The sequence below is a fragment of the Ictalurus punctatus genome, chromosome 20 (assembly GCF_001660625.3).
Source record: "Ictalurus punctatus breed USDA103 chromosome 20, Coco_2.0, whole genome shotgun sequence".
Classification (NCBI taxonomy): Eukaryota; Metazoa; Chordata; class Actinopteri; order Siluriformes; family Ictaluridae; genus Ictalurus; species Ictalurus punctatus.
The window spans coordinates 3,312,887-3,339,321 of NC_030435.2; the positions used below are offsets into that span (position 1 = coordinate 3,312,887).

The 26,435-nt window shown below is 40.3% G+C and overlaps 1 protein-coding gene across 1 annotated transcript; it reads right to left on the reverse strand.

The window, feature by feature from the left end:
* Window positions 1-43: 43 nt before the first annotated feature.
* Window positions 44-24,793, reverse strand: bmper (BMP binding endothelial regulator). The gene is made up of 14 exons (XM_017495299.3): window positions 23,952-24,793; window positions 22,270-22,355; window positions 16,026-16,125; window positions 14,566-14,648; window positions 12,233-12,323; window positions 11,737-11,819; window positions 10,238-10,337; window positions 9,896-10,140; window positions 8,989-9,093; window positions 7,652-7,697; window positions 6,086-6,412; window positions 3,977-4,313; window positions 1,798-1,928; window positions 44-1,018 (listed from the first exon to the last, which is right to left on the reverse strand). The coding sequence occupies exons 1-14, from the start codon at window positions 24,055-24,057 to the stop codon at window positions 837-839; spliced, it is 2,022 nt and encodes a 673-aa protein (XP_017350788.1). The 5' UTR covers window positions 24,058-24,793; the 3' UTR covers window positions 44-836.
* Between the last annotated feature and the right edge of the window lie 1,642 nt (window positions 24,794-26,435).

The window sequence follows — 26,435 nt, forward strand, 5'->3', positions numbered from 1 at the left end:
CTTAAAGGTACTGCGATGCAGAGCCAGTACAATTAACGCTCAGTCATTTCAACTGAATAATTCTTTTATTGTTTATTCCATTAACAGCTTATTCACAACGTCATGATAAATTTGAATATTTTAAACGCATTTTAAATAAGTGAAGCCACGAAATAATTTGCCTCCATAGGGGCAAACCAAGAGTCTTTTGTCCTTCCTTATTAGCTTGTGATGAGCCTGAACACAGGCCCTGGTGCTTTCCACGCTTCCTCTACACACACGTAAAGACGACGGCTCATTTCTTTCAGAGGATGTGGGTATCGACGTGTTTCATAAATAACTGCTTATAAGGCAAGTGACATTTTACAGAAACGTTCACGCATACGAACACACTTACACACACTCCGTCGTACACAGCCGCAAAGTTTTAAACAATACAGTACTTTTCTCTGTGAGCTTTTAGCGCTCCTCTGCAGGCACAGCATATACAAAATAAACATCTAAATGAACAAGTAAATACATAAATAGATCCGTTTAAGTCGGCGTTAATAAAATTAGCATTTTGTACAAGTCCTTTTTTTAATGTCTGCGTTTGAGCGTCCGGTTAGCGTCTTTCCTGCAGTTGGAGGTTCGATACGTCACAAACCGAGCATGGACGTGAGCCGCTCACTCTTCGCGTCCATGCGGTGAACGGGACGGGACGAGGTCCTCTGACGGGGGCTTGGTCTGTGCAATGAGGCCAGGGCTCGCACTTGTCCTGTCCCGCTCTCTCAATGCATGAAGAGGCCTACAAATGATTCGGTCCCACTGTGTGCCTGCATGCAGTGTGGTCTGCAGGGTCGCCGGAGTCACTCGGGTCACCGGCCAGGGCAGGACATGGGTTTAACGCAGTGGCCCTGGTTCAACACGAGGTTAGCCGGGCAGTGGCAGCCGGCCACGCAGGGTCTGGTGCACGGTCCGATCTCGTTCCAGTTGTCACAGGTTTTGGTGCAGCCGGGGCCGCAGGTGTCGTAGACAGCGCCGTGTTTGCATTGCGTGGCTGCACAGAGATACACACAAAACGTTTCGTTGGCGCGATGATAACAACGCTAATAAACGAGTGACACAGACAAGGGTCAAAACCAGGATATGGAAACAAGAAAAGTTTGCAGAGTAAAAAGCATGACAAGACTGCAACGCTACAAAGAAACAGCAGAGTATACATAGACAAACTAATCAAGCAGTAACACTGAACAGGTGCCCGCAATCAGGAAACAAACCAATGACAGGGTCAGGAGACAAGACTGAAACCAAAACATAAGCACATAGCAGAACGGGAATCTGTGACACACCTTAATCAGGCACAGCGAAATAAATGAACCACGACGGGAATGTTTGAAGGAGTAAAAAAAAAAAAAAATTCACCAGGAAACCAAAGGGTATGCAAATATTTACACTAGACTGTATACATAAGTAGATAAATATTCCAACATGGTCGCTTTTATTGTGCTTATGGAAGATTTCACTTGAACGGCCCACTTTTGTGGTATTCAGCACTTTTTAATTAGTTCCCGAGACTCAATGCTAACTTTAATTCCCGCTTAATTTCAGAACTATGAATTAGTACTATTTTTTGCAATCGGTCAACATATCTGAGAGAAGTGTTGATACACCTGACATCTTTGGCCTGTTACCAACGTCACTATCATCCAAAAATAAAACACTCTATGGTTTGCTAAATTGTTTACCACTGTCATTAACTGGCTTCAGGGAGAAGTTTAGCAATGCAAATGCAACCCCAGGGGGAAATTATAATTTTCTACATAATTTGTTACTTACTCATACAAGACTGTTCAGGCCTCCAGAGCACAGGCGCTCCCTCTCTCTCACACGCCCGGCTGTAGGCGATAAAGGACTCACAGTAGCAGTTCTTATGCACCGGGCACTCGCACATGTCCGTAACGCATGACCTGAACGGAGAGAATACTCGGTTAATTTAATTACATCAAGTAAATCAAACTCGCTACGTACAATATTAAATAGATTCAGAATCAGACTCACGTAGTGCAATGAGCCTGTGCTTAAAACCGTGGAACGGTGATGTTACGTGTGATGTTATGACAAACAGAGCCTCACTTTCTGTCCAATCACGTGCGCCATTCGCTTTGCGTCTCGGATTGTTCGAACCCCTGGGGGCTATTCCAGAGAGCAGGTTATGCGACTTACCTGCTCTCTGCTTTGCGTGTCAGAATGTTCGAACCCCAGATCTGAATTTATGGTTGGTTTGTGCAGAGTATTGTACTTTGAAAGTGGGATAATCAATGCATTACATTTAAATCATCACTAATTATTTGTTGTTGTGTTTTTTCTTGGAGAATTTTTGCACTTTTTGTTTAGTTTTTGGTCATTTATACACTTCGGCATTGCCGTTTCTTTGTACAAGGGCCTCCTCTGTACCATGTGAAAAAGTGTTCTCTAAGGCAGGGGAAGTAGTGTCAAAGAGGAGAAATAGACCCAGCCCTAACACTGTCAAAACGCTCTTATTTCTCAATAAAAATCATTAAAATCTTCTTTGTCACCTTTCTGCCATTCCTACAATTACACGAGGACGATCGCTGCCAAGTCCCATAAGCACGAGACTTAATAACCAGATCTTCCCATCACACAGTGTCCTTATTCACAGTTTAGTCCCACACTTTAGATGAATGGATCGTTTTGTCCACGTCCAAATGAAACAGGTGGCACTGTTTTCGACATTCTCCAAGCTTTGAATCTTTTCCCAGAACAGTCAGTGGAAAGCCTCGATGCTTTATGAGGCTTCATTTCCCCATCCCTACCGTGGAACAAGAGCAGCATCTGGTGTTTTGGAGATTCATTACAGCTGGATTTTCTATCATCAGTTTGAAACTGCACCCTATTGAGCATTTGTACATAAATATTTAGTCGCTGAGCACTTTACAGTTAGCTAATTAAAATAAATAAAATAAAAATGTTATGAACTGAATGATATGCTGTATGCAAGGCTGATCTTTTCATTGTAGCCTGAAAAAAAAAAAAAAGCAGCAGGATCCAGTAACACCAACAAGGGCTAAAGCCTGCTAAGTCCACCATCGCTTTACACTAACTAATCTTAAACTGAGTCCTCACCTATTTACGCCAAACTTAGAAGCAGAAATAAAATGAAATTGTAATCCTTGTCTGTGTTAATTAGGTAGTTCCTACACTGAGCAGGGTTTTAGAGGGAAGAAGCTTATTAGGAATCAAAACAGTCGGTGATGATTTGAATATAGACACGGTTTTTAGGATAGCGATGCATTATTTTAGCCTGCAGTAGTGTACGTATGTTATACAACAAATGCAATTTCTACTTAGTAACACAATTTAGCAGCCTTTTTTTGTTTTGTTTTGTTTTGTTTTTTTGCATTTTCAGCCTTAAATGTGCCTAAACTATAGCTTTGGTTGATGCAAAAGACAAAGACCTATCTATAAACCAGTCTTAGTAACAGAATTTAGCCTAATGCTAGTTCTTATTTCAGCCTTTTTGCTTATAATGCTAGTTCATATTTTAGCCTGTTTACTATAATGCTAGTTAATGTTTTACGCTGTTAACTATAATGCTAGTTCATATTTTAGCCTGTTAACTATAATGATACATCATATTTTAGCCAGTTTACTACAACACATTGATGTTTCGGCCTATTTTATATAAATAAGTATTAGGTAAGAGCATAGATAGATAGACAGACAGACATAGATATATACTGCATATAGGAATAGCACAACCACAGGAAAAAAAAAAAATCTAAGTATACGCCACAGACATATTATTTATATGGCCACATGAGTCACAAAATTAGCTGGTCCCTGCCCCATACTTGAGTGTGTAATTAAAGAAGAAAAAAAAAGAAAGAAACTTTGCAGTTAGCTAACATCATGAAAAAGATCAAATTTGACAAACAGGGGTAAAAAAAAAAAAAAAAAAAAAAAAAAAAGATAAATTTTTGTGTTAGCCAGTCACCTGTAGAAGGGGGCGAAGTCGACCACAGAGTGGCATTTCTGGAACTCCCAGGATTTGAGTTTGTGGCAGGAGCGGTGGGCTCGGATCTTCACCTTGACCAAGCCAGGGCAGAGGAAAGGCGTGGGCCTGCGGGGAGGCTGCTCACACACCTCATTACCATCCACACGCCACGATTCTGCAAACTCGTCCACGTCATACTTGAACAGGCCATCACTGCCCACTGAGTCATCCCGCCTGTGACCGTTGTAGTTACCACACAGACCACAGAGTCGATTCTTCAGGTGAACAGCAGCCACCACCTCCACCAAACTGTCACCGTCCCATGTGATCTCCAGACCTGACACACACACGACACAACGAACCACAGTTTTTCTTAAATTTGTTGCCATAAACAAATGGCTTATGTAATATGGAGACCAATCTTATTTAAAATGTTTGAGAAATAACTGCACGTAATTGAACTCGTTCTGAATAACCTGCTCATTTTGTTTTCCAGATTGTTTTGACTCCATTATGTCTGCACCTAATACACCTGACTACTTTCTCTTAACGACTAACACGTGACCTTTCCTCACTATCGATAATCAAAACTATCCAGATGTTCTGACTTTCAGGATTTGGGAGTTATTATTTTGATTATTGAGTTATACTAGTTGAGAATAATAATCTTGTTTTGGAAATAGAGAATAATTTGTTGTATATATTATAGAATAAAAAAAAAACCTGTCTTATACACAGTCTAAATACAGTATGTATATTAAACGTTACATAAACCAGTGGTTCTCAAACTTTTTCAGTGTGAGGCCTCCCTTGTGTAGGGTACATCCCTTTGTGGCCCCCTTTTTTTCCCCCCAAAAGGCGCTTCTGTATTAACTTTCTCAGATAGGAGACTACCTCTATCTAAAAACTTATCCATTTTAAATAGTCTTAGGTTTTATCACTAGTATATCAACGGATGTCTCTGTTTGGTGTGTCTTAGTGTGCTGTGTATATTTGATTTCATTTATTAATAGTTCTCATTTTTATGTACATCATAGTGTAAAGGTTCACATTCTCGACTTACATACTGGTAAAATATATATTTTTTAAAAATATATACGTTCAAGAATTTCTATGCGACCCCCCTGGCACCATCTGGCGGACCCCCAGGGGGCCACGGCTCCAGTTTGAGAACCGCTGACATAAACACATATTTTAAAAATGTAAAAGTATGTATTGAACTTCGTCCAGTAACATACAGTCTAAAAAAGAAAACGAATTTTCTTTAGTTTGAAAATTGTGAAAAACGTGTCGGAAAATAAGACATTTTTGAAAATGCTGATGTCTAGTGTCCAAAAATAAGCCCGTGATAGTCACATAATTCCAGCTGCACCACTAAAACAGAGGACTTGCAAATCTGACTGTTGTTGTACTGTGTTTTGATCACTGTTTCAATGTGAATAAAGTTGTAACTCCTGGTGTTGTCATTGAACTTGGAGTGTAACATCAAACTGCTTGGCATACAGTTGTGCTCATAAATTTACACACCCCTTGTTGAATCTGCAGAATGTTCATTATTGAAAACAAAAAAGAGGAATCATTAAATTTGCACTGTTTTTGTTTTTTATTGAGTCCTGCCCTGAATAATCTATTTCACATAACAGATGTTTGCATATCGTCCACAAGACGCAATAATAACTGAATTTACACAAATGAACCAGTTCAAAAGTTTACACACCACTGATTCTTAATACTGTGTGGTGTTACCTGGATGTTCAATGACTGTTTTTATGTTCTGTGAGAGTTGTGCATGAGTCGCTTGTTTGTCCTGAGCAGTTCAACTGCCCCACTGTTGACTGATTTACTTGATGTAATTAAATTAACCGAGTATTCTCTCCGTTCAGGTCATGCGTTACGGACATGTGCGAGTGCCCGGTGCATAAGAACTGCTACTGTGAGTCCTTTATCGCCTACAGCCGGGCGTGTGAGAGAGACGGAGCGCCTGCGCTCTGGAGGCCTGAACAGTCTAGTATGAGCCTTTTTATATGTTTCTGTAATATCGATTCAGTTCATATTGATTCAAATGATTCCATTTGATTCTAATGATCAGCGCATCGTCTTGGTTCTTACCTGCGATGGTGGTGAGTTTCAGCAGGTATCCGTCGAGGTCGATGTGGACGCCGGTGCTGTGGAAGGGCAGGGCGACGCGTGTGCCGTTCTGCCGCACTGTTAAGTGCTGGTGCAAGCTCACAGTCATCCCCGGCATACGCAGCTCCACTGACTTGGTCCAGGAGAACGAGCGCGTTTTCCGTGCGTCGTTCTTCACCAACACGGTGAAGCCACTCGCCGACGTGCAGTCCTTGGTCAGAACGTACTGACACGTGCCCTGGAAGTTAAAGGTGCGTCCGTCGAACGTGTTGTAATGGGGGTCGCCGAATACAGTGCACACACCTGGCTCTGAGACGGAGAGGAGGACGTGTCATCGTGATGGTGTTTGACACAAACATCAGGTTCAGGCTGACCTTATCGTTTCGTTTAATTGGATTTGCTGTTTCGTTTACTAAAAACTCAGTCCTTCGCTCTTGCCTTACATTTGCCGTTTTCATGCTATAGAAAGGCCATTATTTGAGAGGAAACATGACCGTGTTTGGTTTTCAAACACAGTGGTGAATTGTGCATGGTAGATCTGGTTGCAGCGGTAGTTAATGTGAGACAGACTTCAGCTGCCAGGCCTTATGATCTTATCTTAAATGGAAAAAAGTTGGATTTTTAGCTGGAGTGATGTGACTCGACTATAATTTAATATGTTGGTACTTCATGGTTGCTACAGTAAGTACCAGTACTTTATTTATGGTGCATTTTTGGTGCATACTTCCTAAGTATATAAACATCCATTTATCCAAACATACTGCCACAGTGTCTTAGGGTAACTACGGTTGTTATAATCTTGACCATTACATTATACCATTACGTTAACTGTTATGCTTCTTTTATGATTAGAAGTGCTAGGATCCACCACGACACCATCTTACATAAGCCTAGTTCATGTTTATATAATGTTACCTTGTTCTAAGATTACATCAAATCAAATACAAAGGTTCACTTGGTGTAGATTAAACAAATTCCAAATTCCAGCACAAATCCATTATATAATTCTCTGGCTTACTACACGGGCACTTTCTTAGAAACGGACAGAAATGAATGGTTAAGCTCTCCACTATGGAGGAATTTACAAATATTTCGTTATAGTATGTTAGCTACCATTTTTAGTCTAGACAAGGCGGCACATTGGAGCTTTTACTTGGCCGACGCAATAGGCTAGCTTATATATTTATTATTGGTCCACTACTGTATACGGTATGTCCAAAATCATATCCAAAACACTAATTAGTCTTCTATTTTGTCAGTGTTGCCTTTTTTCTATCATGCTGGAGAATATCTGGATCACAATGCACAGCGATGTGTTAGCTTCCGTATGCCTATAATACCTCGAATAAACTCAGCGGTTTGTAGGGAATGAGGCACCATTTTGATAGTGACTTACAGTATTATTAGTAATACTATGGCAGACATATCATAGCAACCACCATTCCATGATATTGGCACCAATAAAAACGGCTTTTTGTGCGAAAACAACAACAAAAAAAGATGTCCTAAGGCCAAAGACAGGATAATGGTGAAGGTAAACTTACTCACTTTCAGTGCAAACAGGACAGCAGCCAGTCCGGTTCAGTATCTTATTCTGCAATAACACACACATGCACGCAAAAAGAGAACAGTTTTATAGACATGGTCTAAATGTATAGAGTCACACAACCAGACATTGTGTCTCAGAGCACCAGTGGAAGGGGGTAGATTGTTTTAAATACCATCTGAAGTGCACATCAAAAGGTCCCATCCCCCCTTCACCCACCTTCTCCAATGCCTTCCGCCCCTCCCGCCCAAAAACACAACAACACACACGCACACATCAAGCCATACACTCAACCGGAACCCTGCTGCATTCAGAGTATACAAAGGCCTGTGGTTTGAGAGAACGTCTAAATATAGAGGGCTGTTTCTTTGCTGTCAGTCAAACAGGAGACAAAGCAGTCAAAGGCTGTTCCTGCTGTCTGGCTGTCCCCCAAATCAAGGACAGGTGTGTGCTGGGAAACGGGTGTAATGCAGAATCGGAGAAAATCAGATATCAGGTTGAGTAGCGCAATCGCCTGGGGCTAAGATAAATCACAGGCGTAGAGAGAGTAAATCACGACAGAGAGGCTGTGTATAAGTTACATCAGCACACCACACAGGAGGATATTCCCAACGCTGGTTAGTTACAGGCTGTAATTCTGCTAAGAGGCTGAAGTGATGGGTGGTGAACAGCTGGTCAGGCTTAGAGAGGTAGGAGGTAGAATTCTTATTTTGAAGAGACATTTTTCAAGACTCAATTATATATATATCATGGCTGGTCATGTCTTATATCTATCAGTAGCTTGACAATGAAACTATAAGTTTTGAGCAATGCATTATATCATAATACGCCTGATGTGGGGCAAACTATTACTTACGCACGTATGTAAAAATCCCGATAGCATTTTATTTAAAGTATTTCTCTACTGGATTCATGCTGCGTCTCCTATGAAGATCAAACAGAAAAGTTGTGACCCTTTTGTCTAAACTACAAAAAAAACACACACACACACACACTAAAATTAAGTTTCTGTCATCTGTCCTTATGTATAATTTCTATTTTGATTGTTTGTATGTACTTTTAGTTTCTCCTGCCTCATGCACCGTGTTCATGTTCATTACAGCCATGACTGTGATTTCACACGTGCCTTCTCGATCACTGCTGATGTCGTGTTACAGATGTGTCAGCGAAGAAGGCTGAGAAAGAAATCAACCCCAGCTTCACTTCTTCATGCCATTCTGTGTATTTTTCTCATGACCATTGGTGGCGCTGTTGTGCTCGATTCTACAAAAGTTGGAACGGTGTATGTTAATGCGAATGAAATGTGTTGGTTGGCCTGTGCATGTTTTAAGTTCCTCACCGCAGGGCAGCTGGTGACCGGGACACAGTGTTTCGGTTGACACTCAATGTTCCCCTTTACACAGGTACATAGTGTACAATTCACAGAAGACCAGCGGTCCCCATCCTACAGAAGGAGAGAGAGAGAGAGAGAGAGAGAGAGAGAGAGAGAGAGAGAGAGAGATTAGGAATAAAGGACTTATCCCTATTTATGTGTGTCCCACAGTTAAGGATCTGTTCATCCACACATTCACCAATTCTACATCCATCCAATGATTTCACCACTAGTCATCCATCCTATATATATTTACATTCCATCCATAGGATCCATCAATTCAAAAAATCCTCTAGTTCTGTATCCATTCATCGAGTGATCGGTCCATCCATCAGTCCATCCAATCATTGCACCACCAGTCAGTCATACATCCATCCATACTTAGTACGTATATCTTTCAGTTTTCCATCCATCCATCTATTCATTCCATTTATCTGTTCATCCATTTATTCATTTACAAATCCAGCCATCTATCCATTTGTCAATTAATCTGCCCACAGATCAATCATCCTTCCATCCATCATTCCATTAATTCCCTATTTACATACATGTGAGTCATCTATCCCGCTATAATCCATCTATCCCATAATTTTATCATCCATCTCATAAAGCTTCATTTATAAACCAATTCATTCATTCATAAGCCCTTTAATTTGTCTACTCTTCCATTCATGCATCCACAAATACATCCATCTAACTCAGTCAATTAACTTATCCACATATCATCCATATAACCATCCACTCATATATGAAAAATCCATGAACCCATTCCATCCATATATCCTTATATAAATGAATCCATTCTTCCATCCATCTATAAATGAATCCATCCATCTTTTCATCCAGTCTGCTGAAACACCATTCTTGTCCTCACCCTGTAGATCTTGTTTTTGACCCTGCAGTATTTGATGTCCTCTGTCTTCAGGTAAGAAAGACACTCAGGGCAGCACTGGCCGCTCTGGCAGCTTCCTGCTGGAGAGCAGCGTTTCCTACACACCACTGTGGAGTCCAGACAGATGCATGTCGTACAGTTGTCTAAGCTGAAGGATGTATCATTCTCATAGACCTCACTGTGGAATAAACAGCTGCCCAGGGATAGGTCAAACACCTTCCTCTGACCTAGACAAAGGCAAAGACGAGCACATCTTTTGTCATGCATTGGACTAACTGGTGGAAATGTACCATTAAGATGTGTGTATGCATATGAAATTCTTACCCTGGCACCTGGGACAGCACTGGCCTGGAGGGGTGTGGCTCAGATGGGATGGGCAAGACAGAACAGGACAAACCTCCCTATGGCACATCGTTCGACTTCCCTGATAACACCATACATAAAGAGCATCTGTTCAGTGCTCCAAATATCTCAATATGTATTTGGATTTCAACCCAAAAGTGGGTGTGGCTTAATCCATTTTTTTTTAATTAACTCTACCACTATGCCACTGCAACCCTGACCAGGCAGTTACTACGGATGAACGAATGAACATTGTAAACGCATGTGAACATGGTCTTTCTTTTTCCTGAGAGCTTCACGTCTGACCGCTCGCACATGTCTGCATGAAAATAAAAACCTGCCGCTCATGCAAATTTATTGTCGCATCCTACAGGATCCCAGTCTCACACCTCTAGTCTTAAACAGATGCCCTGTGAGCATTTATGGCCAGCTTTCAAAAGAGAAAAAAAAAACAAACAAAAAAACAAGAGAATAGTGCACCTCCAATTCGAATCAGTATTTGTATTCATTTAGAACATCTTATCTGTTCATTCAGAATAATGTATCCGTATTTGACTAATGAATCGAGACTGTCATGTTAAGCAGGAACGTAATGGTGCTTAATGGTGCTTAAACTAATGCCTGCCACAAAATCATGTTACCCTGGATTATCTACCAGTCATGCACATGAGTATGAGTAATATGTATTAGCAGCTGTTGTGGAATAAAGGAGCACCATTCATCATAGACGACCTAGAGAAATGCTGTAACTTTTTTTATCTGCGAGTGTTTTATCTTTGCAGTAAAGCAAACCAGGTTGTGAAGCCGTTCGTCCCTGCAGCGTACGACTTTGCACAGGAATGTTAGGACTGGAGGTGGAATGAATGACTCATCCAAGCCCATGTATAAGGTTTTAACACTGCCTTCATTAAAATGACCAAACAAAGCCATGGAGAATATAAACCAAAGTCTCTCAAGAGCCAGAAACCAACATCCAAAATAAACCGTGTTTGGAGAGCCTCCACAGGCCAGCCGTGTTAGCCATGTCCCTGTACTTCCACTAACCCAGACATACACACACAAGCTCTCTAATTGACTGGGAAGCACAGTAAAGGCCTTAATGTGTTTATCCGCAAGGTTTATTTATTGTTAAAGGGTGGTGAAACAAACCCAGTGGCTCCCTGGAGAACCAAAGACAAACCCATTAGTTGCAGATCTCAGAGCTCGGCCAGATACCTCAAGAGATTTGGAAACATGAACGTGTATGCCTTTAGCTATGCTTTTCTCTAACACACTAAACCTTACCGTATTTGTAAGATACTAAAGTTCTATCTGATCTGAGAGTGAATTTGTATTAGGAACATGTGTGTTAAAAGCTATAGAGTATGCGGGGTTTGTCTAGAGATATTCAGGAGTGCTGCTTTGCACCGGAGATTAGAATCATATGCGGATGTCTTTTGGGAAAATGACAATTTGCAGATATGACTGGCAGAAGTACTCACGGTGCACGTGCATTTGATGCAGGGCTTGCCCTCGGGGTGAAACTCTTCTTTCTCTTTATAGAGGCGACCCTCGAAAATACAGCCTGAGCACAAGGAAGATAACAGGTCAATTCACTTCCCAAACATCGCATGATCTTAAAAACAAACAAACAAAAACACAGGGTGTTTCAAACATCCAGGGACCTCCTTAAATGTACAATATATTTAAAAAATGATCAATTTCTCCAAACTTCTTCCAAAAATGTTATGTTGTATAATACGATTTTGTTAATATTCAATTTATTCCTGGAATTTCCTGAAAAATCACGTCCAAGCCGACCTCGCGTTTGAGTTTTGGAAGTGTACATTAAACCCATCCGATTCAAATGATCAGCTAAATAACCTAATAATAAGTCATGTAGTACACATCATAAATCTTAGAATTGTGATATCCACCACTGTAACGCAACACAACTGTCGTACTGTCTACAACACCTTCACTTAGATACACACTCACCTGGGCAGGAAGGGCAGCATTTCTTGGGATGGATTTTGGGGTTCTTGCAGGGAACCACACACTGCATTTCTGCCTCGGTTATTACACCTTCCTGTCCCAAACACATCATCGAGACTTTACGATCCTTATCTTTAATAATTGCATATATTAGCCTGTATACTTGTATAATCCTGAAGACATTTAAGCAGGTTGTTTATTAAGCAGTTTGTCTCATATACCATCACTGAGATTAAAATTAGCGTGTCCCAAATCACAGTATGTTGAAATAATTCTCCCAAAGGTACCCGGATGGTCTACTGTTTCTGGCAGATTTTCGCAGTGTGTATCCGCGTACAGTTTTTCAGCTAATATCGCCCACAACTCCTTGCGTGAAAGCGGAGGAGTTTTGTAACTCTTGGCTTCGGTTGAATTCATGGACGTATTTTAGCGAGGTGTGAAATGAAGCGTGGAAAAAGAAATCAAGGGGATGATAAATGAAATTATATAGTATAAAATTATAAGGAATAATGAAGGAAGAAAAGCTGAAATGCAACGAGGAGTTTGTTTACGGTGACGGTGTGCGTAACTTAGCACCAGCGTTCTCTTCCGTTACATGACGTGTTAGTATGTCCCGGTACTTGCATATTCTGTTGCTACACACTCAAAAGTATGTACTTTCTCCTCACACTTTTAGTGCACAGTATAAGTAGGCGAATTGGGATTCAGCCATGATTTATTTAACATTTTTGAAAAGGGTCTCCAGCGTCAACACTTTGCCTTGTTGGAAAACTTCAAGTTTCGGTTTTACTTTGACCGTTACATAGTCTTTGAGACAGACTTTCCCGTTTTCTCAGTAACAGGAAACATGACAAGCTGCATTTATATCGTCTTATTAACTTAAAGAGAGAGGAAAAAAAACTTTATCAACTTTATCAACACTACCCCATTGTTGATTCTTTCCCGATAGCAGCGTTCTCTTTCATGCTTTTTTTTTTCTTTACTTAATATATTGTTAAAAGTATAACTGTATCGAGATTTCCTTCACACGGTAAGCTTTGTAGAAAATAATCAGAGCTTCTTCTTAAATTAGAACTGTATATACAACGAAGGATTTCATTTAAAGATTGAATTTAAAGCGACAGTGAGATTTAAGTTCTCGTTGCAGAATAATTGATCTACGCCGCATATGGCGTATAGCGTGGTGGGAAGGCAGAGAGAGGCTAGGTGGCATGCAATTACAGCACTTCTTGCATGACCTGGAAAATGCAGTCCTTTTCCCCATAACTTGTTGAAACCTATGCCACAGCAAAGCAGTTTCAAATTGGTTTGGACCCTGAATGCTTTGCATGGAATTCTGCCCACACACTTTGCGCTCACTTGCAACATGCAACGCTTTCTTGTGGCTCAGCGAATTCAAGAAATGAGACAGAACTCCGTGAACGTGCATATGTGTGTGTGTGTGTGTGTGTTTGGAAAACTGGGACCCAGATGTTCAGACGGAAGATCCAAGTTCACCTGTTTACCGTCTGTAAGGAAACAAGCTATAAATCTGTCCTCAGTCACTCCCTCCTCACTTAACTAACACTCCTAGCGAAGGTCACGGTTTGGGAAGTCATTCCAGGTCAAAACCTGTTATTTTAATATCAATACCATACAATCTTCAAGTGCTTTCTTTAAATTTCTTTTATGACTTCAGACTGGACTCATACACATCAAAGCGCAAAGTGTGTGCATACAGGATCACATTGCTTCAGTGATGTCCTGATAAATATTTAGTGAATATGGAATGTATAAAAAAAAAAAAAAAAAAAAAAAATTTACTGCACTGTTTTTCTTTCCTGCAACACGTTTAGTTCTTTATTCATTCAAGTCTCAGAGTAAGAACATTGATCTAGATCTTCCCTGGAAAAAGCAAACAGTGAGTATATATATATATATATATATATATATATAACTTCATTGTATTTAAAATTGTACATTCCAATATTACTGTTTTTATTACATCACCGTTCCCATTGGGAACTGAACAGAAATCTGGAAACTCTCTGAGTCCTAGATTTAACCTTTATTTCTTAGAGTTTAAATACTAGTATGATGTTCGTCATGATTGCTGTATTAATTCAAGAGCTGGTCTTTTGTTTGAATGATGCACTAGTTACTATTAGTCCTTTTAATTTAGAGGTGGCCATGTCTTTTTTTTTTTATTATTGTTTTATCAAGGGTGTACAGTGGGTTAATGGCAGAGTGCGAAACGAGACAAAAGAGAAAAATATCCTTTTCCTAATACTACTCTGCTACTCGGATTAGTTCTGCATTAGCACAAAGATCCTTAAAGGACACGTTATGAGTCTCACCTGACACCGGCGTGTGATGCACGGCTTAGTCGGGGTCGTCCATGAATACGAGCTGTTATAGGACTTCCCTTCCAGCTGACAGCCTAAAGAATAAAAGAAAGAGAGAGAGAGAGAGAGAGAGAGAGAGAGAGAGAGAGAGAGAGAGAGAGAGAGAAACGAAATGAATTCGAACTCTGAAAAGCACACCACTGATCTCCTTGAATTCCCAGTGCTGCATAGTTTGAACAGAAAACACATTAAGTCACTACTGTGTAGACGGAAACGCTGTTCCATGTGGAAATGTCTGGGGCTTTACCGTAAGCCCTCCAGAGCCTCATGTGCTCCGTGTCCCCTCGCTCCCCTCGCACCCTTCGCCCCCCCCCCCCACACACACACACACACTCCACCGCTACCCTCGCAATGTTACACATAAAACAAATCCAATATGGCCCCGAATGAAAGGAAGCAGCGTGGAGCCGTGAGCTTTGGAGGAAACGCAGGAACAACACAAAAGATGACGACTGAGATTTTCCATTCAAAACTAACAAAACATGCCTTGACAGAAGGAAAAAAAAAAAAAAAAAAAGCCCAGGCATCCTTAATAAACCCCTGACTCGTAAAAACTAAAAAGGAGAGACAGACAGAAAGAGAAGCAGATCACAAACAAAAGGCTGCACCCCTGCTGTGAAGATATGAGTTGAGTCCGGAGTGACCTCGGACATTTCTTTCTCTCTTTCTCTCGGTCACTTCTGATGCAGTGACGACCCAAACCAGCGCTGGAACAACTCAGAGCTCGTTAAAAAAAAATAAATTAAAAAAAAAAAAAACAGAGGATTTTATTTCGGTGCCCATAAACTTGAATATACACCCAAGACTCCCATTTCTATCCAGCTGCTGAATCTGTGTGTGGAGTGAGAACATTTTGGAGAAACATACACACACACACACACACACACACACACACACTTATGAAGGAACTACATCAGTACCTAAAGTACTACAACGGTTAAAATCAACATATGATTCATCAAGATGTGATTCGTTCATTCAGCATGACTTCATTTGAAGTTACACACCTTTCAGAGGTCACAGTTATCAAGTAGGATTCATATCTATTTATTTACTCCTTTATATATTCATTTTGTTTACTTAAGTATTATTATACATCTTTTATATTAAATTTAGCATCAGAATTTGCATTAGACAGACCTTATGGAGAATTCACAGACATTTTGCACGCATTTTTTAAATAATAATGAATTTGAAAATGGTTTTGACCGAATTATGTGAGAAAATATTGAATATCGAGTGGAGTAACGACGAATGAATAAAAATTCCACTACATGTGAACAATGTGCAAAACATAACGTGAAGCTGATGTGACTTTTTCTAAAGGAGATGCTGACTCAATAAAAGCCACGTACAGCTATTTCATGTACAGTTGAATGTAAAGTGTGTGAAATGAGTGAGAGTTTACTCACCTTTGCATCTTTCACAGCAGGCTCCGGTCTGTTTCACCACCAATGCACAGTCGTCTGCCACTAGGGGGCATTTCTCCTGCTTGCAGTCTGCTTTATTGTTCTGCAAAGAGAAAGATTTGGTGAGAAAGAGCGAGATTAGTGATGCTTACTGAATAGAATTTATAGCGTTGATGAATTTCCATGATGAACATTTGAAAAAAAGACGGAATAAATAGATAACTCTTTTCTTTTTTTTCTTTTTTTTTCGTTCGCAGAAAGAGAATTGTGGATAGCAGAGGTCATGGGAAACATTAGGAATATTACAGTGTGGCTTTATGATAGTCTCACACGAGCCTGGCTTATGTCATTTCGATAAAGGATAAAAGAGAGAGCGAGGGAGATAAGCGATGTGAAAGAGGGAGAAGTGAGACTGCACAGGCGAGTTTGAGAGAGTACAGTCTCCATCCTGTTTTCTTACAAACTTCACCAAGGTCAAAGGAATGCCTTGCGCCGCTAAACGCTGTCAGAGCTATCAGCTTACAAGTCGGCCGGCAACAACCCGCCCTCCATTGATTTCCTTTCATAAAGTCAGACCCTGGAGTAAGTCAATACAAGGAATTCATTAACCCATCACGTCGCCTTGGAGAGATGACAGCAGAAGATGGAGGTGGAGAACCCGAGAGTCCCACCGAGACCAGGAGTCCTTTTGACACCAACCAAAAGCCGGTCAGGCTCAAATGCCACGCTCAAACTCTCCAATTGTGTCAAAGACATAATGTTTGACTCGGGGGTTTGTACAGTGTAGTTTGCCTCTGACCCTTTTTAACATGTGTGAAAGGCTGTGACACACACACACACACACACACACACACACACACACATACACACACAGATCTCTCAGTGCAATAACAATCAAGGAAAAGCTGTACATTTCCCAAAGCTCCGTCTAGGCCAATAGCTGTGCTCATAGATTCAAGTATTTGCTCAAATTCTCTAATCTGATTGGTCAAAAAGTGTTGGTTCATTTTTCTATAACAGCAGCTGTTTAGAGCTGCTACATGTATAAGGTACGTGATAAGAGGGTTGGCGGATCGATTCCCAGCCCAAGCGTCCATGGGTAAGACACTGAACCCCGAGTTGCTCCGGATGGCAGGTTAGCACCTTGCATGGCAGCTCTGCCACCAATGGTGTGTGAATGTGTGTGTCTGAATGGGTGAATAAGAAACAGTGTAAAGCACTTTGTAGAACCGTTAAGGTTAAACAGTGTTATATGAGTGCAGAGCGTTTACCTCAAGAGGAACTAAATTGTCTCACAGATGTTCCACAGCATGAAATGTAACTATAAATGGACGAGAATCATGACATGTCATTCTGTAATCAATTTAAACTGCTAATCATTGGCAAATCGATGTGGTATAAGAGGAATAAAACACTTCAGGACATGTTGTTATAGGAAAATGATCTACTTTGCATCCAGGCATGTCATGGACTCATTCATGGATTATTTTCCTCCAACGTATTTTCCTTACTTAAAAAGTCACATTGGTATAAAATCGATTCTTTTAGCCTCTTGGGATCTTATGACTTTAATTCTTTTTTGCAAACATGACCCCGAATTTTACAACGTCTCAAGTTTAACAAGCTCGACGCGGATTTTACGACGTCTTCCTGAACATTTCCCTGGTTGTAGTGTTAAGTGCGCATTATCCTGTATTTGCCCATCTGTCCTTTTTCCTCCCACTGAGTTACTACCACAGATTATACACAGCGATGTTACCCTTTATGAAAAAGGTCAACGGTCAGAGGAGATTAAAAGTTTGGAGCCCGTGAAATCTCTCAGAATGAGATGTCCAGGCAGAGAGGAGGCCTGTGAAATTCTTCAGCACCCCCATGCTGCTTTTCCTGAGCCATGTACTCAATCTAATGAACAGAGCCTGCATCTGAGAGTAGGATTGTCTTGCAAGGGGTTCAGTTTGTTTTTCGGAACTGGTTCATCATAAGGTGTTCGATAGCTTCTTCTTCTTCCTAGCTTTATTCCTGCGCTATGGCAGGATCCGCATATTTGATTGATGATTGGTCCGCATATTTGATTGATGATTGGTCCGCATATTTGATTTGGCACAGGTTTTTTTTTTAAGGTGTTCAATAGCATTACTTTTTTTTTTTTTTTAATTGTAGTCAGATCATAGATAACGTTTGTGTCTTCCTATATATATAATGCTGCGTTCGACTAAAACTCGTAACTCAAAATTTCTGAGTAAAAATCAAAGAAAACACCCATCAACTCAGAACTCAGAGAGTCAGGAAAGGGGTCGAAATCTATACCCGGATATTTCTGTAAATCTGCTTTGTGCCAATGTTTCTTTGTTAATTATTATTTTTTAATTATTAAAAAATGATTAACAGCATCAACAGTAAACAAACGATTTTAAATGAGTTATACTGTCTATACTGAATTACAACTGCAATTCCAAAAAAGTTGGGACGCTGTGTAAAATGTAAATAAATGTCAAATAAAAACAGAATGATGATACTATGTACTGTAGATGACGAGATATTCACAGTCTTCGCAATTTTACATTGAGGAACATTATTCTGAAATTGTTCCACAAATTGTAGATGTGGTTTTTCGCAGACTGGTGAACCTCTGCAGATCTTTACTTCTGAAAGACTCCGCCTCTCTAAGATGCTCTTTTTATACCCGATCCTGTTACTGACCTGCTGCCAATTAACCTCCAGCTCTTTCTTTTTAGTAACACTTACTTTTACGGCTTTTTGTTGCCCCCGTCCCGATTTTTTTGAGACGTGTTGAAATTCAAAATGACCTTATTTTTCTTTTAAAACCTGTACATTTTCTCAGTTTAAACATTTGATATGTTCTATTGTGAATAACATACGGCGTTATGAGATTTGCAGATCATTGCATTCTGTTTTTATTTACATTTATTTACATTTAACACAGCATCCCAACTTTTTTGGAATCGGGGTTGTATTACGCTTTACATCAATCTGCATACAGACATATTGTAAATACATCACACATACCGCTAACATTAGCTGCTAGATTGCTGCTAACAAAAGATGAACATGGAATGTAGCTTAAATTCATGCTCATAAATGAGTGTCTGCCTGTTTCGTGGCTGCAGTTTAACCTTTAACCTTTCTCTGAACAACATAAAGGTTGTGACCTACACTAATCAACAGCTGCTTCCTCTAATTCCACAAACTAAGCACATTATACAGTGGGATTTCAAATTCACCGAATGCAATCGGAGCGCTGAAGGGAAATTTCCATGGGAGGAAAAAGCCTAATAATTAGAATACAAGAAGTGATTTGATAAATAAATGCTTTGTTCTTAGAGCTTTGAGTTTGCCCTTATACATTTATCAAAAAAAAAAAAAAAAAAAAGACAGTAAAGTTGGGGAAATCATATACAAATCTGCTTCATGAACTCATAAAAAAAATGTTTAAAAAAAACAACAACAACAACAACAACACTCCCATCTAAAATCTAATTCCCAGATAGCAAATAACTGATGTCCATGTGGGAGTCCATTCGGAGTGCTTACGGACCTCAGTGTGTTAAACTGGACCATTTGATTAATACTGAACCAACTTCTTTATTTAAGACAGGCTATGTATGCACGATTATGTTTATGGATTAGTTCTACTGCATGAAGTATTCCATTTACATAAGAAATGCGTTTTTATGGATTTTTATTACTTAAATTAGTTGAAGTAATAATATATATATAAATATAAATATATATATAGTAAATTGTTGCCATATGGCAACAATGTGCAATGGTGGAAAGTATAGTCATATAGTATATTTAGTCAAAAATAGCACAAAATGTATGAGGTGACACTGTTAAAGCCCCCTTTTTCCAGTTACATAGGAGAATAGTAGTTTTGTATTATTGCCTATCAAAAAAATGTAAGATAAATGAATTGTTGTCATATGGCAAGACCATGCAGTAAACGGTTCAAACATTTTTGTCTCAACCTTGTTGCATTGATTTATACATCTAACTCTATTCTGTTCCGTTCTTCTGTGAATGAATTCTTTACACATAATTTAAAGATCCGTAACTTTCTAAAGGAACCTTTTCTGACGAGGAAACACTTTGCATACACTCTTTAAGTGTTCCCTCAGATGGACACTTGAAGAACCTGTACTGTTCTCGATTTGGTTTCAACTTTTATTTCTAGTGTATTTTAGATGATGTCATGCACTTTCACTATTTATTTTTTTTTTTTTTGTAGATTAACAAATGTACCACAGGACTAAAAATAGATATTTCCCTCAAAGCAAGACATGTAAGTGGAGTTAGTGTTATCTGAGTTTCTGTCAGTGACACTGTTATGAGAGTTACAGCTTACATTATATTGCATTCTGTCAGCGTGTGTGAAATTAGCTACTTTGTTTACACAAGCTCCAGCTTCAGACGACAGACGAACGAGCAGTGATCAGATGTGCCGTCATTTCCATTGCTGTGATTTTAAGTCTTTAAAAAAAAAAATAAAAAAAAAACACAACAACTTTGTCTTAACTACTTTTCCATCCACATATTTGGTACAGGACATCATATAAACATTTATCATTGGCTAATTGGGCCAAAAAATTCTCTCCTCACCCATTCTGTAGACAGATTATGTAATGATTAACCAGCTCTGTCTGTAGTTGACTTCATGTCTATATTAGCAATAAAGCGTTTGCTTGGTGGTGTGTAATTATAGGAAAATAATCAATGACAGGGTGGTGTAATGGAGCCGGACACAAAAAGATGACTTACTCTAATCAACCCGAAGTGGATTATTTTCCTTTAAAAACCAGTTTATAGTTACTAAGACAATATAGTTATGATGCATATCATAGCTATTAGTAACAATCTTTCACTCGCCGACCTCTCTTTTTCTCTTGATGTGGCTAAATAAATGAATGAATAAAAAAATAAATCATACAGAGATACTGGAAAGCAAAAGGGGGGGGGGGGGGGGGTCCCAAAATTTCTGACAGTGGAGACTCCTTCCATAGATGGTACATAAACGTCTCCTTACAGAAAAACTTCACCATGGCAACTATTGCACGTTTTAAACCACGTTGTTGCTATAGAGACGACGACACTAAAGGGTTCAAGGAATGTTGCTTCCTGAAAGACCGCGTTTTAAATGATCGCTGTACCAGACAGACACGAGACACGAGACACGAGACACGAGACGTCAGACGGCGCGCTCACTGTGGCTCACAGAGAATGGGCCTCACAGAGAATGGGGCTCCTGTGGCGCTCTTTGAACAGCCATTAGCGGAGACTCATGAGCGATCAGCGCGAGCCGAGACACACGGATTGTTTCTGGAGATCGCGCTTCCCCGGAGACCCGCGCGACGTGCAGCCAGGCGGCGAGATAAAAGGCAGACCGTGACCACGTCATAACGGTGAGGAGGAGGGGGGAGGGGTCACAGAGCGCGTGCTCATCTCTTCATTTCTATTGCACGCTTTATATGAATTATTTACAACAACAACAATAATAATAGGCTCACAATACTACTAATACTACTACTAATAATATAATAATAATAAGAGAAGAAGAAGAAGAAGAAGAAGAAGAAGAAAGAGAAGAGAAGAGTCAACTGGTGTGTTAACTTCAGTGGGAGTTCATTTGGCCTAAACGAAACATTTGGATTAAAACAAAAATAAAATAATCACGTGATCACGTGGCAAAACGGGTGCATTTCCCCAATTAATGCCCTTAAATCGGACATCTTAAACACGTGACTAATATGGTATCACCTCACGTGAAAAAATCACATCTGAAACATGTAAGTAATAATAAATAAATAAATAAATACATAAATAAATACTAGCCTAATAAAAATCTTGTGTACTCCCACATCTTATGGAAATATAAACACGTGCACTAGGTGAGAAATGTGACAGACATGACGTGAGAAGTGTGTAAGTAAAAAGCCACGTGCGTATAGGCTATGTGTTTTCTGTAAAAGACTACATTATTTATTTATTTATTTTAAACGCTGAAACACAACCATTCTATTTCAGGTCACTTCCATGAAACACGAATAGGTTTAAAAGCCATTTCATCCTGCTATCTTCAAGATCTGATCTGATCGTTCGTCCAAATTCTGATAAGCACGTGAAGGAACAAGTCTGATGCTTTAAAAAAAATAATAATAAATAATAATAATAATAATAATAATAATAATAATAATAATAATCAGGAGAAATAAAACACATTTCCTCTCACCAGACAGACGCAGGAGATGCAGGGGTTGTCGGTGATGTTGGGGATGTGTAACACCTCTCCTTCGTTGTCGCAGCTCGCCTCCGTTCCTGCGCGAGAGACAGAAGAACGATGAGACGCACGCGCGCAAACACACACACACACACACACTAGAGCACATTAACACTGAATTCAACACTCCCAAACACAAGATTGTTTGACTGCTAGGACTGTCACTGGATGAACCTGGGAAATGATCCTTAACCTGATTCATTTTGTATAGGTGAATAAATTAATTAAAAAAAAAACTAGAATTCATAGCTAAATTCGTTATCATCACGTTTCTTCTTTATTTATTTACACTTTCAAGCACCATTTCGTACAAAAATATATATTCACATCCATGCAGAAGTGCACTCAATTAGATAGAATGTTGTTTTTCTGTTTTTGTTTTTTTAATATATATATATATATATTTAAACTCTACAAGAAAATCATCCACTTTTTTTTTAATTGAACAACGAGACGCATTTCTTTCTCGTGCGAGAAACTCGTCCCGAGTTCCCGAGTCCCGTTAAAAAACCGAGCACTGAATGCACGCCGTTAATCACGAGCTCTTTCCACCTGCTCTGCACGCGCTTGCATCAAACTTTCCCCACATCTCTCACAGCGCTTTCCCAAGAGGACACAATGAGACAAGGGCATGGCTGCGTCCCAAACCGCACACCCGTGTAGCACTGAGCAGTGTGACAAAATAGATCGGGCTTATTGTCACACAGAAACAAACAAAAATAATAGAGTCCCAAACCACAGAACACTGACAGAGTGCAGTAAAACAGACTCAGAAAGGGATCAGAAATGAATCCGATTGCAACAAGGCTCCTGATCGAAGTTTTGGAGTGGTTCTACTTAACTGGTAGAACTATAATAATGTTGTAGGAGGTTCTACACATGGGACAAATCCTAGAACTTTAGGTACATTCCCTTGTAATCATCAAGTGTACATTTGTAGTAGCTTTAGAGTGTATATGTATTCTCAAATTTCCAAATGGCACTCATTAATCTATCTATCTATCTATCTATCTATCTATCTATCTATCTATATAACCTGAGAAGGTGCATGTGGTGTTTTAATTAGCTATTTATATTATGGCACAGGATCAGTGGTCCTTAAGTTCCAATAATGCATCTCCAATTGAAAGATAAAGGGCTACATATACTACATATACGAAAGAAGTACCCTTTATGGTACTTTAAGGAATGGTACCACAATTTCTGAGCATGCACCCTGATCGTCCAGATGAAGCTTTTTGCTTTCTAAAAGCGGACAGTTAAGAGTATGCTGATTATCACCCCACTTATTAACGCAGGTACAGCGACAAAGACCTATTAAAGGAATGAGGCGTGCACAGGAGTGCAATGGGTAGTGATTAAAAATTGAACGACTGGAGTAAGTGATGTCAAATTATGAATTACGTCACAGACTTCCCAGAAGAAACTCGACATTGCATGCGCGCGTCCGGTAGCCTACATTCACGCGCTTCTACGCGCAACTTTAGATAATAATAATAATAATAATAATAATAATAATAATAATAATAATAATAATAATAATAATAAAAAACACAACCAACAGGTTGATGCGGTCACGGAAACGCGCGCGCCGGTACGAGGTTATGAGACGCGCGCTTTAGAGATCAGCTTACCTGTAATTATGGACGCGATTACCCGAGGAGTCTGGAATAAAACAAACAAGAAAAAGACTCTGCGCGTGACGACAAGCCTCATAGTCTCGCGCGGTGAGGATAACATCACCAGTTAGTCCAGAGTGTGTGTGGGGGAGGAAATAAAGCAACCAAATATAGGCCTATGTATATATGTATATATATATATATATATATATATATATATATATATATATTTTTTATCCAAAACGTTAAAATCCGATCAGAGTGTTGATCTGGATCTGGAGAAGGTTTCGGAGTCGCGCGCCGGGTTTCTTCTGCACCTCTAAAGAAAATCAAAAGCCCGAAACCAGAGCGTTTGCGCACGCGACCGTCGTCATTCTGTTTCCCGGAGCGTTTCGTAGCACCTTTGATGGCTTGGAATTTGGAAAGCTGTTCAGAAACATCCCCCGTGGATATCCTAACGATGAATAAGCGTCCGAAAGTGCGAAATCACGTCCCCGGTTCGTGCGTAATGAAGAGAAACGTTTCGAACCTGACGCGCCTCCGAAGCTGCCGGCGCGCGCACTGAGCTGCACCGAACTGCACTGTGGGGATTTAATAGAAACCTCCGCGCCTCCAGTTAAACGTTCCCGCGGTGCAGGAACCTCCTCCCGAGCATGAACAGATCAGCCCCCTGCCACACACGTATATTTAAATCTCTGCACGAGCGGTTTATCATGCTCATCCTCCAAACCTTGTGTGGTGCTAGTGGTGGAGGTCTGCGCGCGCGGCTGTGTAATGAAGACTGTTACGTCTCAGCGGGGGGTGAGACAGAGATCCGCCTGTTTTCCTATCACCTCTCCTCTTACCGCTAACCAGGTTGCAAAAGGAGCAATTCACGCGCTCGGACTGTGGGAGGGGGGACGGAGCCAATCAGCTGTGCCATGCATGCATTAAACATCACACAGGAATTGATGCGAAAGATCAAAGGCTACTCTTACACTGATTCTTTTCTATTCTGCAAACGACTGCGCGTGACCGGCTGCATACAGTAGACGTTTGCAACACTCCAAAAGACCCATAGAAGCCACTGGATGACAAATAAAACCTGACTTCAAAGAGTAATTCTAACCCAACCCGGGTTGTTGTTGTTGTTGGTGCTGTTGTTAGGAAACAGCGTTTTCTTTCATTTTAGTGCAAAACATTCAATCTGAAACCACCAGGGACTGCTGTGAAGAAGGAAATCCTGACCACAGTAATCTGATCCTCTAGATGGCACCAAAGAGAACTTTTGCACGTGAAAGAGAGAACTGGTTCAGCGATCAAACCTTTTAATACTTCTATTGATTTCGTTTATTCGCAAACACTAGATACACACAGGGAATAATAGACGCTCGCCCGGTGGGTTCTGTGTTCTAGGTGTGTGTGTGTGTGTGTGTGTGTGTTAGGTCAGCCGGTCACGCTCGTGAACGGCGGCAGACTCCTGGACTCCGCACGTCAGCTGTCGGAAGGACACGAGCGCGACCCGTGACCCTCTGCGGGACTGAGTGGGATGTGCACGCATGCAGCCACGTTTTTCACCATAAAATCCTCTCCTGGAGCATCCACAAAAAAAAGCTCAGCATTAAAATTGCTTCCACCTGCTCGCATATATAATACAACCCGACATTATATAGCTAACTTATACCCGACATTACTGAGAGAGAGAGAGACAGAGAGAGAGAGAGAGAGAGAGAGAGAGAGAGAGAGAGAGAGAGAGAGAGAGAGGTGAAGAATGCAAAACTGCTGCTGTAAGCTACAACGAGCCAATTATGACCACGACAACACTATACCTCAGTCTACATCATATCATTTTAAATACCTAGCTCCCTTGTTGGGGAGGGTGTATTTATAGCTGTATTTATAGCTTGGGGAGGGTGTATTTACAAATTCAAGTTCAAACAGGAACCATATCATCATCATCATCATCATCATCATCCTCATCTGCATCACTTCCTCTACAATTCCACCTTCAAACCCTTTGTGCACTAGAACTAAAACAGAGATTATGGTTGTCTAAAATGGCCGCAATCCATAACATAACAGCGTTCATTCATTCATCTTTATTAATCACTTTATCCAGATCAGGGTCAGAGTGAATCCGGAGCTTATTCTGGAAGCACTGGGCGCAATGCTGGAAGAATTCACTCACGATGGATTGCCATCGTCGGTCGGTTCCTCGCACAGATATGTTCACACTTATGGACGATTTACCTTTTGGACACGTGAAGGTAACTCGTCACTTTAGCGAGGATTATATGATATTACTCAGTGAACTGTGAACTCCAGCAACTAAAAATCTGCCTAAAAATCGAAAAACTAAAATGAACTAAACCAGATTCGCTGCAGATTTGTCAGATGCACATTGGATGCTGTGAAACTCTCATACTAGCATATCACCAAAAAAAAACCTGTTCGATTCAGATGACTGTGGTGACTGGGGAAGGTATTGAAGTTTGTATGAAGTTGTCATGCATGTGGAAA